This window comes from Cervus canadensis, chromosome 23, assembly GCF_019320065.1.
Source record: "Cervus canadensis isolate Bull #8, Minnesota chromosome 23, ASM1932006v1, whole genome shotgun sequence".
Classification (NCBI taxonomy): domain Eukaryota; kingdom Metazoa; phylum Chordata; class Mammalia; order Artiodactyla; family Cervidae; genus Cervus; species Cervus canadensis.
This window is the reverse complement of record NC_057408.1, coordinates 9,033,045-9,045,258: the sequence shown is the minus strand read 5'-3', so window position 1 is coordinate 9,045,258 and position 12,214 is coordinate 9,033,045. Positions and strand designations below refer to the sequence as shown.

Below are 12,214 nucleotides of genomic sequence, written 5' to 3'. Positions count from 1 at the left end.
AGAGCTGAGGCTGCAGGACAGAGACCCTCTCTCTCTTACCTACTGTTGGATTCACAGGCCAAGCACAGCGCACAGTAGGAGTGTATCAAGAAATACATTCATATGGACGAATGACATCAATGACAAGAAATGCCCAACTGGGCTTCCCCAGTAAAGAATTCGTCTGTCAATTCAGGAGACATAGGAGACACAAGTTCTGTCCCTGGGTTGGGAAGATTACCTGGAGAAGGGCATAGCAACCCTCTCCAGTATTCTTGCCTAGAGAAACCCATGGACAGAGGAGCCTGGCGAGCTACAGTCCATGGGGTTGTAAAGCGTCGGACACAACTGAAGCAATTTAGCAAGCATGCACGCGGTAGCCGACTAGGAGAGAGAATTAAATGTAGAAAGGATTTGAAATCAAGCAGCAGAACTGTCCTGGACTGCTCAGTGTATGAATAAGCAGTTGCATATCTCGCTAGACCTATGGGGTAGGAAGAGTCTTCAGCGTGCTCACTGATGCCGGAATGATGACCTTGGGCCACCTAGTGACTGAGGAGACCCAGGCTCTGTACCACAGAAGGAGAGGCACTCATGAATGTGGCATCCTGTTTAAAAAGCAAGGAAGTATGCAAAACATTTTAGAAAAGTTTCCATAAAAAATGGCATTTGTTCCCCTTAAAACAGGCCAAAAGGCTAAACTTCTGTGTCTTAGAAAAATCACATAGGTGGAGAAATTGTTTCCCTAACACTCTTGGATAAAGAGGTATTATGCAATACAGTTTTTCTTTTTCCTGATAAATTGTAACGTTAAATTTTCATGCCAAATGAAACCTTGAAGAACTCAAGTTAATACTCTTTGGAAGATACCTTATGTCTTCCAAAGGACTGTTATCTATTTAGGACTGTATCTCATGCATAGCACGTAACAATCTATTGGATGTAACAAGTGAATAGGCTGCCTAGAATGACAAAGCAAAGTTTTTGAGTCATATAACTTGAAAGAATTATGTGCGTTGAAGTCATGTTTGAAGTATCATTTAGCTTTTTGTAAGAAAAAAAAAAGGGGGACATTAGGGAACTACTGATATGATTTCAATTTCATTATTCAGCAGCATCGATGCGCTACTTTCTTGTCCCGAGAATGTATCTATTAACAGTGATGTTTTGCCTTACAGCTTTTCTGGGAGAAGAGGCTACAAGGACTTAGTGCATCAGATGTAACAGAACAAATTATAAAAACCATGGAACTCCCTAAAGGTCTTCAAGGTATTCTCCGAGTTCAGTTGAGCAGCCCCTGCTGTGTGCCAGGCTGTGTGTCGGAGGCAGTGGAGGCAGACGTGATGAGGGCGACAGGTCTTTGCTGTGGGGACTGTTTGCCTCGCTGGGTGATGCTCCCCTTGGGTTTTAGTAAACCCAGAGGCAGTGTGCCTGAGACGCTTTGTAGGTTGCAGAACGCTTCCGGGCGGTGTCTTACCTAAGTTTTTTTTTCTCGTGTACCTTTTGGCCTGAGTTTAATTAGGCTCGTCATGTAAATTCACCCATGTTATGTGTTAAGACCCAAATGCAGCCTAAGCGGCAGACTGTCCCCAGCTTCCTGCTCAAAGCAACATTGGGCCCCAGCGCTTGCTTTTTTCTCCCTTCCTCTTATCCAAAGAACAGACAGCATCTCTCCTCCTGCCTCTCCCTCCGTGACCTGCTGCTGCAAGCCTCAGATGCCCATGGGTCCAGTAACAGGAGCGAGCAGGGTCTGGGGTGGAGAACTCAGCTGCTGGCGTGCCTTGTGGGGTCACACGTTCACTCCAGGTTCTAGAGAAGCATTAGTTTTCGAGTGGTTACAACTTTGGCTTCTAAATCTTGATACACTGCGGATTGCTCAAAAATCCTCCTAATTCATGGTTAAAGTAGTGTCTCATCCCTCTGTGCTCTTGGAAATTATTGCTTTAACTGGTTTAACAAGTTTAGGACTGTAAGAAATGCACTTAAATGTAGCCATGGTTCCAGTCTCCTAATGTGCAGTCAATGTGTACAGTTATTAATCCTATTCATGTGGATATTTTGTTAGTTGAAAAAGCTGTTAAAGGTATAGGTACAGCCTACTTCCATTGGCTTTTCCTTTGAAATCCATGCACAAAAAAGAAGTGTTGAGACATGGCAAGCTACAGAGGAAACGATTCAAGGACCCAGGGACACGTTAATAGGGATATTTGAATGTAAGATGACTTTAGAAGGGACTTAGGTCATTAAGAATAATTGACCTTGCATGATGAAATGTAGCCAACTTTTTAAGAAGTTTTTAATACCTTGGACATGTATTTTAAAGTTCTGTTAAAGTTTTATTAAAATACTCAAGTATTTGGTTACTGTTTCCTTAATGTTAATTCTTTATTGCTGATAACTAAGTAAATACGCTGTTACCTTTTGCTGCTTCGGCTTGTGTCAGTTTTAAATAGCTGCTGTCAGATGAATATAAAGATGATCAGTTGTTTTAGGCCCCACAGGGTTTGCTCAGCACGGCTGGAAACGTCCTGGAACTGATGTGTTTCTGATTGCAGGGGTCGGTCCGGGCAGTAACGACGAGACCCTTTTATCTGCTGTCGCCAGCGCTTTGCACACAAGCTCTGCACCCATCACAGGGCAAGTCTCCGCTGCTGTGGAAAAGAACCCTGCTGTCTGGCTTAACACGTCCCAGCCCCTCTGCAAGGCTTTCATTGTCACAGATGAAGACATTAGGTGAGAGCGCAACATGACTTCAGAAAACTTGTCTTCTGCACTTGATATGTTTTTTATTGCTTGCTAGGTTCAGTGACATGTCCTAGTAAGTGATGAACCTTCTTTACAAAACTGTTTTAAAACAGATGCTATAGGATGTTTAAAACAAATGCATGCTGAAAAAGGTGGCATTGTATAAGGTGTGTCATCCTGATTATCCCCGAAGGACAGAGCAGTTGTCCTCTCTCCACATGGTTTTGGCGGTATCCTATGCAGTCTGGGGTTCGGCCCTTCTGCTCTGAGGAGCCCCTGCATTCAGTTACCTCTGTTCCGATTGCCCCCTGCATTGGTTGGTCTGCAGTAGCAGATCATTCCTATGCTGCTTTGAGTTCAGTTGTGTTTTCAGAATTCAGTTTACTTATCTTGATTTTATTGATCTCACGTAAACTCAATTTAGAGATTTATTTATCTCTACTTAACTTTGTTTCAAGTAAAGGTTTAAGGTGGCTCTGAAGACACACACACACTCACACAGTGAGACACACATGTACATACATCGAGTGAAGCCAGATGAGAAGCAAATGAGAAGAAAGACAAAGCAAAAGGTAAAGCTGTTACGTAAAATGGAGCTGACAGCGAGACGCGGACACAAGCTGCATCCATTAGCATCTTTTCACTCTTTCTAAGGCTGGGCCACAAATTAGGTTTATAGCGGCAGATTATGAAAGGAAAATGTATCACTCAGATAGATAATGCCCAAGGCGTATAAGCAAGTCATTGCTCAGGAGCAACAAAACTATTCCAGATACTAAAACCACAAAGAAATTCTTATATGGGATTTATGGATTTCAGTATTATTCTTTAGAATGATTGTATTGTGGTGGTGATTTAGTCGCTAAGGTATGTCCAACTCTTGTGACCCCATGGACTGTAGCTGGCCAGGCTCCTCTGTCCATGGGATTCTCCAGGCAAGAATACTGGAGTGGGTTACCATGTCCTTCTCCAGGGGATCTTCCCAACCCAGGGATCGAACCCGTGTCCCCTACACCTGCAGGCTGTCTCCTGCATTGCAAGTGGATTCTTTACCACTGAGCCACCAGGGAAGCCCAGAAGAGGACAGGGTGTATACTTCATTATTTCTGTCCTCTGAGTGTGAACCCGAAAGCTTTACTATTCCTAGACCAAGCCAGCAGATGGCACTTTTGAATTTAAAAAAAAAAGTATTTGTTTTTTGTTCTTTTTCTAATTCCTTGAAAGTTGGTGTGAGACTGTTGTTAAATGCCTCCATCTAGCCAGGTTTATAATTGGAAAGCCATTCCCGGATTTTAAAGCAGTTCCTTTTGCAAAGATGTGAAATGGTTCGAAGTTGTATTCAGATGCCTTGATGATGTAGAATTTATGATCAGTGTTACTATATATGTATTTTTTTTTTAAGAAAAACAAAGTGTGAAATCAAGGAAAGGAATCAACTTGCTCTTTGGACTGTTCCTACCTTTGAGGAAGGAAATCACCCAGGAGGCTAGCTCCCCTCTGTCCTGGAATGAGCACCCAGTTCATCAGCCCAGGTCCTGCCAGGCCCCTCTGGGTGTTGACTGAGGTCCTGTGACTGATGACAGGGGCCCGTGGGGACGTCTTGGGGCTGTGTTAGAATCCTGCCTACTACATCCGGCAGAGGCTTTACTTTCGGTTTTCATAAATGTGGGAAGCCTCGCCACTGTCAGATTTTCAGATATACTTCTCCAGCCAAAGCCAGATCTGGATGCTTTTCCTTTTAGGGTAAACTCATCTGACAGATTGTCCATTTGATCACTGTCATAACAGAAATCATCAAGCCAAACATTTCTTCTCCGATTAGTACATATTCAAAATAAACGACTGCAAATGGGATTATCACCTTTTCTCCTGTTGTATCACCAATAATCTGTTTGTGTTAAACCTTCAACTGAGGGTCTCAACATTGAGCACATGTTTTTTTTTCAGCCAGCTTGATAACTATTTTCACTCATGGGTGTATTGTTTTCTGATACCTAGTGATAAGTTCTCACAAACCTCGCTGTTTAAAGCAATAGCTGTTCGTAGCTCTCATTTTTGTAGGTCGGAAGTCTGGGCGGGCGTGACTGGATTCCCTGCCCCAAATCTTACACAGTTGAAATCTGAGTGTCTGTAGAACTGCGTGGCCTTCTGGAGCCTGGGCTCCTCCTAAGCTTGTTGCGGAGTTCGTGTCTTTCTAGCTGCAGGGATGAAGCCCCTCTCGGCTGTGGGATCGGGCTGTTCTCGGTGGTGGTTTCAAGCTGCCGGCCGCTCCTTGCCCCATGGCTCCCCTCACATTCCCTCTCCTGCTTCTTTCTAAAAGGGCCCAGCCCCTTTTAAAGCCTGTTCTTATTAGGTCAGGCCCTCTATGATAATCTCTTTAGATTAACTCAAGGTCAGCTATTAGTAATCTAATCATAGAATGACATCCCATCATGTGTTCCTAAGTCCTTCCTGCCCTTATGGGGAGAGAATTCTGCTTGGGATGTGAGCCGGGGCCCATGGGGACATCCTGGGGCTGTGTTAGATCCTGCTTGCCCCATCCGGCAGAGGCTTTGCTTTCGGTTTCCATAACTGTGGGAAGCAGCGCTCAAGACAGCAGAGGAGCGGTGGCCAGTGTCAGATTCTCAGATACACTTCTCCAGCCAGAAGCGCTGCTCCTCCCGTTTCCTTCATCCTCCCGATGGGGTGATGTTAGGGCAGCTGTGCAGACACTCTGATATCAGGCACAAGAGGCTGCCCGTGACCGACACCCCATTTATCATAAGCCTGGAGTTACTGAGCCAGACGTAAGGCTAACTGTGTAAGAAATAAACATCCTGTTTTTCATGACTCTGCTCCGCTGTGTGACAATCTGTTGAACTCCAGGGACCTCCCTGGAGGTGCAGTGGTTATGTCTTCACCTTCCAACGAACAGAGTGCGGGTTTGATCCGGTTTGATCCCAGGTCCAAGAGCTAAGACCCCACATGCCTCAGGGCCAAAACAGAAGACGGAAGCAGTATTGTAACACTTGCAATAAAGACCTAAAAAACAAAAGTGGTAGATGCTCAATTGTATCTGACTGTTTGCAACCCATGGACTGTAGCCTGTCAGGGTCCTCTGTCCATGTAATTTTCCAGGTAAGAATCCTGGGGTGGGTACCTATTCCCTTCTCCAGGATATCTTCCCAACCCAGGGATCAAACATGAGTCTCCTGCATTGCAGGCAGATTCTTTACCGTCTGAGCTACCAGGGATCAAAACATCTCTAAAAAAGAGAAAAAAACCTGTTCAACTCCAGTTTCTGTGAATATGATTGAGGCTACAGAGCTTGACTCAGTGGCAGCTCCCCTTCTTTTCGAAAATTCATTTAAAAGGGGGAAGTCTAAACCTTTTATCTCCCTGTGCGTTTTTCAGAGTTTGGTAAAGATGACATCTGAAGTTTTTGTGGTTACACAACATGTGTTAATTTCGCTCCCTTGGACATAGACTCATGAGATAAAGAGACGTGGGGACTGGACTGCAGCAAACGTGACTCCACAGCTGGTTGGGCACCCAAGGGGCGGATGCCCAGGGCATCCTCGTGGGGTCTTCTGGAACATCGCCCATCTACCCTTCTGCTTTCCCCGGTTTGGGGCAGTGCCGTAGTTTGTCTTCCTCAACGATGGATGGAGAAACTGGCACTTCCTCCTTCAGCAGAGCCCTTAGAGTCCCTCGCTGCGTCTCTTCCCTGTCCTGGCGCTGCTCCCCTCCAGCCTGTATCCATCCCAGCACCTTCGCTGTGGCCTCTGGAGGCCATGCGCCCTGTTTTGTAGCCAAGGCCCGCCCTCCGCCTGGGCCTTTGCCTCTGCTCCTTCCTCGCTGCTGTTCTCAGCCTTTTACTTGCCACTCTTGTCGCGTCTCTGCTGTTTCTTCAGCCATTGCCTCCCCACCGGGTTCTGGAGGCGAATTTCTGCTTGCCTCTTGGTTTGCTTAGAACTGTTTTAGGAATCTCTCTCTTGCCCTGTCAGGGAGCTGTTCTCCATTTTTTTTCTTCTGCTTTTTAAGGGTGCCGTGTGTACCAGTAGCCGTGCCCTGTTGAAGGATGACTTGTGTACCAGTAGGTGCGCTCTGGTTTTCATGTCCTGGTTCTGCCTCTCTTGTATGACTTGCTGTTTTTAACTCTCACTTTGGAGGCTTCTTTAGAGTCCCCAAGACACAGAGGAACTTGCATGTTCTTCACTTACTTGGCTCAGCTCAGCTCAAGGGTCCGTTCCTCCTGCGTCCTTGGTGCACAGGATCGTATGGTCTTGGCTCCTTCGTGACGGCCTTGGCCTGCAGGCTGCGGACCCAGGGGGGAGCTCCGACTGGCCTCCCCGACACCGCCCGAGGCAGCAGCTGAACCGGCCCGTCATGCCTCCTCCTCCTCCTCCATCCTTCTCAGTGCTTCACCCGGCAAATCGCTTTTCCTTCCTTCTTTTCCGTATCACTTCCCACTTCTATTCCAAATTATCCTTTATAGGAATAACCCCGAACCTTCACATAGTTGAGGTTTTTGAAGTTGAAGAAAAGGTCCCTGAAATACACCTCCTCCTGCCGGAATTCTCTGTGAGATGAGGGCATCCCTGCCTGTCCGAATGTCCCCCCATTTTGGGCAAAGCCCATCTCCCACGAGACCTGGTTTTGGTGAGGGTTAGAAGCTGCTTTTGCAAAGTCTAAGGAGAAAGAGATGTGTGTTTCTGAGGAATTTCCCTGACTTTGGCGTAAAGAAAAACCGCGTCGTCGGCAGCATCGTTGTTCCAACACTGGCCAAATTGTTAGTGTCTTTTACTCTGTTTTCACAAAGGAAACAGGAAGAGCGAGTGCAGCAGGTGCGTAAGAAACTGGAGGAGGCGCTGATGGCAGACATCCTGTCCCGGGCTGCTGACGCGGAGGCGACGGGCCTCGAAGTGGACAGTGGGGATGACGCCTAAGATTGGCATCAGGTAGAGCAACGCCGGGACGCGTGGAAACTCAGGGCTTTTCTTTCCTTGCTCCTGCCCTTGCAGCGGCTTCAGCGGCGCCTACAAAGCCTTCTCCACTGCATATCTTGTGCGCATGCTGTTGTTGGGCCCCCTTTGTATTTAAGGACCATATACGTGTGCATCCTTTTGTTCTCATGATGTGAAAATATTCACACCCCTGCGGCCACTCGCAAGGGATTTGGGCTCCAAGGTGTCACTGGAGCAAAGCAGAGGAGGAAGGAAAGGACTCCTCCAGGGAGAGAGGCGTTGCAGGAGACAGGGCAGCCGTCGCCTCTGCCACAGTCGCTTTCTGGGGTAAAGGGGTCTGTTGTCACATACGTAAAATTATGGTCACAGAGGAGGCAAAAGCCCGTCACTCTCCTCTCCTCTTCTGATCTCTCTAGCACAGGCGTGATGCAGGGAGACCAAGTTAGGCTGCTGGAGTCTAGAGGTGATGGTAGCTTCCTGAGGGTCCTGGTATCATGGATGCAGAGAAAAATGGAAAAGCCAATCTGAGATGTATTTGGAGGCAGAATCGACGTGACCGGGTGGATGACTGAGCCCAGGCTGTTTACGGGAGCCCGCTGGGTGGGTGGGTGGGCAGGGGTCCTGTTCGGTAAGGGAGCAGACTGGAGCTGGTGCACGCCGGGAGGAGGAACTCATTGTTCACACGGTCTTGCCTTCCCATCAGTGCTTTTGTCTTAATTCAGAGTGGCTTATGCCACAGTGACCCAGAAATCAGGTAATAGCTACCACTTTTTACCTGAATATGGTCAGCGGCAGCAGCAACCTTTGACCCCACAGTTTCCTGACCGCGCAGAACCATTTAAATCCAGCTTGGTGCTCTTAAGTAGTTTTCTTCTGGTGTCCGTGTCGAGGAGAGGGAGATGCTGTGTTGACGCTGAATCTTGTCTGCTCTTCCAGTAGGGGTGTGTTTTCTGGACTGTGATGAGCACACTTCATATGTGTAAAGTCTCTCAGGGGGAAGTCTGAAGTGTATTTTTTTTTTGTCCAAAGACTTCAGCACAGTGCAGAAATCTGGACCACCATGCCTGCACCATATGAGAACTGATTCCAGGAAAGCCCTCTTCAGAGCTTTTAATTGTTTTCCAGACTTTTCCCCTGAAAACAATGTAGGAACAATCAAGGGTCGTGTCGTTGAGGTTTTACTGGACCCTTGCCTACTTGCAGATTACTTTGCAGGTTGACGTCAAGGCAGCCCCCTGGGTCATGTAAGCGACCATGTGTTTAGGGACTAGGTACTTGGCGCTCATAAAGGCCGGCAGCGCTCATCGCCTGGCCCAAAGGTGGTTAATGTGGAAAACAAACTAATTAACGTTGAGTGATTAGTGTTAATATATATTTAAAAAGTAGCCGACACTTCGGTATGTTGGGTAGGGAGAAATTGGTATTATATATATCATATTCTAAAGTTGAGAATGGCATTATTAGACCAGGCCATTAGACTTTTGGGTTATAGAAGATTTAGAAGTACATCTTAATTATCAAAACTAAATTTACCTAAATCACTGATTTAGCCCCACATACACCTAGGGTGTTTAATAAACCAGAGCACTGCCACATGACTTAACTAGGGGTTCATAATAAGCTGAGGAATAGGTAGGACTTAGCTTGACTAAAGGTGGGGCATGGCCAAGTTCAAATGCCTGGTAACATGCCGGACTCTGAACCACGCAGTTCTGTTTAGGTGTGTTCATTGCATTGTGACAGGGCTGGTCTTTCTAATGGTCCTTATTAGCAGGATGGACCTTTATTTGTTTTATACACACGTACAAATCCAAGTTAAGCAGTAATAAGACTTTACTCTGTTTCTATCATCTATAAATTCTCTGAAGTAAAATAAATTATGGTGAAATAAAATAAATCATCGTTAGCAGAAATCTTCCTAAATTTTCTCAATATGTTTGGATTTGGGTGTATCTGTGATTTTTTTTTTCATGTGTTTGCCCTGTGAGTTCCGATTTTATGCTGACTGACTTAATGATGGAAAACCTTTTCATAAGCATACAAAGGGGCACATATGATTACTTTGAAAATGAAATGAAGATTCTTTCAGAATTAAAGAAGTTGAAACAATGGGGGGAAAATGTTGAGTCCTTTTTATGTGCAAAGTGCTGTAACTAAATGCTATCAAGGCTTTAAAAATCCTATTCTATGTGAAATTTGGTCTCTCACTGCTTTTCCGAGCTGCTGACCTCACCTGAGAAATCATTGAATTACTTAAGTCTGTTTGTTTTCTTGCAGGTAACTTTCGACCGACTTTCCCCGAGAGCAAACTCCTAGAATTGAGCAAAAACGTTTCCACTGGGTTTTGCCTGTTAAGAAAAAAAATGTACCTGAGCACATAGAGCTTTTTAATAGCACTAACCAATGCCTTTTTAGATGTATTTTTGATGTATATATCTATTATTCAAAAATGATGTTTATTTTGAGTCCCAGGACTTAAAATTAGTCTTTTTGTAATACCAAGCAGGACCCTTAAAACGAAGCTGAGCTTGTGATGCCAGGTGCAATCTACTGGAAATGTAGCACTTCCATGAAATACTTGTTCCCCCCAATTTTAATATGAACAGATCAGGAGTACCAAATAAATTTCCCAATGAGCGCTTATTGTGACTTCACTGTATATAAACAGATTTTTATACTTTATTGAAAGAGGACACCTGTACATTCTTCCATCATCACTGTAAAGACAAATAAATGATTATATTCACAGACTGATTGGAATTCTTTCTGTTAAGGAGCACACACCATGCATAGTCCCTTCCTAGAATTTCTGATTCACATTCAGCTGTCTTCCCTGGGCCTTAGGTTTGAAATGAAAGTGGTGGGAAATAGTTCATACATTTGCAATATGCCTCTGGATATCATGAGAATTGTGCTCAGAATTGTATGATGTCATGTAGTGTGGGTAATTTTTATTTTCCCTTGCCTGTAACGAGTACTTTTATTACTTTTATAAAAATAAGGCATTTTCTTCCCTCGGGCATGAATTAGGTACACACGTGCCCTTCAGATGTTACTGGAAGTCCGAGACTGTTTTTTGAGAACATTTTGTATTTTCCAATGTGTGTTGGCTTACAGAGTTAACAGGTGCAGGTGAGACCCTTTGTCACAGAGAGAGGCAGCATTCTGGGCAGACTTGCTAAATGAACCAGATTGTAATGCTTTGCTAATTACTACCCAGCCTCCAGAGTCTTAACATTTTTTTTTCCTGTTGAAACTCACAAGCATTAATTTCATTACTTCTTAAATTCCTTGATATCTAATTGCTCAGACTGGCACAGCATTAAGAAATGAGTTTTAAAAAGCAAAACAAGGTAATCTGATGCCAAGAAATGGAACTAAGCAAATTTAAGTACATTTTGAGAAAATGAGCAAAAATAATATCTTTCTATAGGAAGGGCTTATGCACTTCTTAACTCTGAGTTCTTTTAAAATTAGATGCAAAATGATGTGATCAAGGATGTGACCAATTCTCTATAAATGTCACCTGTGTGTATTTTATATATATATGTGTATATATATATATATATATATATATATATATATTTTTTTTTTTAAAGTTAGTATCTCCAGCACCCTTCCAGTTCCTGAGGAAAGAAAAGAAAATAGTGAAAGCAATGTGACTCGCTAGGTTTGACCTGCTATCTCTCTGGACCTTACGCCAAACTCCTTAGGTGACACCTTCTTGGAATTCCTGACTCGCATTCAACTTTGCTCTTTGGGCCTGAGGCCACCAATTTCCTCAGAGTAATTCTGCTGGCAAATAAGCAGAGATACTGGTAGACTCTGGGAAGACAAGTGGCAGAGGCTCCCTGCCCTAGGCCCTTCCGACTGTCCCCAGTTGGGGTGACAGTGGGAAGTAAGTATTGATTCTTTTTAAAAGCTATCATGACTCGTTAGACTGAATGCCTGAAGGCTTTTCTTAGACTCCTCTAAAAGTCCATGAGTCTTCATTTGTCATCAAGCTTGGGGTGACTTCATCTTGGCCGTCATACGTTCATGTCACAAAGCAGTCCCACCAAGATATACATGCTTGTATAAGCAACTTTTGTATTCAAGGGAAAAACACAATGTACCCACATACAAAATTTTTGTTATTCTGTACTTTGCTCAGGTAGAGAACAAGGTTTGAAAGCCATTCCAGGGTGTCCAGCTGAGAACCCCTAAGTCCAGGTGTTTGCAGTGCACCCCCAGGACATACCCAAAATTCATCATCTCATCCCCCCAACCTTCCACCATCTTGCATTCCCTAACTCAGGGGATAGCAGATCATCTGATCCAGCTGCCCAAGGCAGACGCCCAAGAGTGATCCCGGAGGCCACTCTTGTCCTTGCAGCCAACATCCCATCAATCCTGTTAGCATTATTAGCCACATTTCTCTCATCTATTTGTCAAAAAATAGATTATCAGATGCCAACCCGCATCTTCTTCATTCCCACAGCCACCGCCTTCATGCAGCCTCCTCTCCTCTGCACTCTGCACCTTCTGTTTTTCACCTGTCCCCT

General features: G+C 44.8%; 1 protein-coding gene across 1 annotated transcript in view; it reads left to right on the top strand.

The window, feature by feature from the left end:
* Positions 1 to 10,420, top strand: part of MBD2 (methyl-CpG binding domain protein 2) — a 65,123-nt gene extending 54,703 nt beyond the window's left edge. The window contains exons 4-7 of the mRNA XM_043443759.1: positions 1,158 to 1,248; positions 2,535 to 2,712; positions 7,526 to 7,664; positions 9,948 to 10,420. Coding sequence (XP_043299694.1) covers positions 1,158 to 1,248; positions 2,535 to 2,712; positions 7,526 to 7,652 — 396 coding nt within the window. The 3' untranslated portion in view covers positions 7,653 to 7,664; positions 9,948 to 10,420. The remainder of the gene's footprint in view (positions 1 to 1,157; positions 1,249 to 2,534; positions 2,713 to 7,525; positions 7,665 to 9,947) is intronic.
* Positions 10,421 to 12,214: the final 1,794 nt, after the last annotated feature.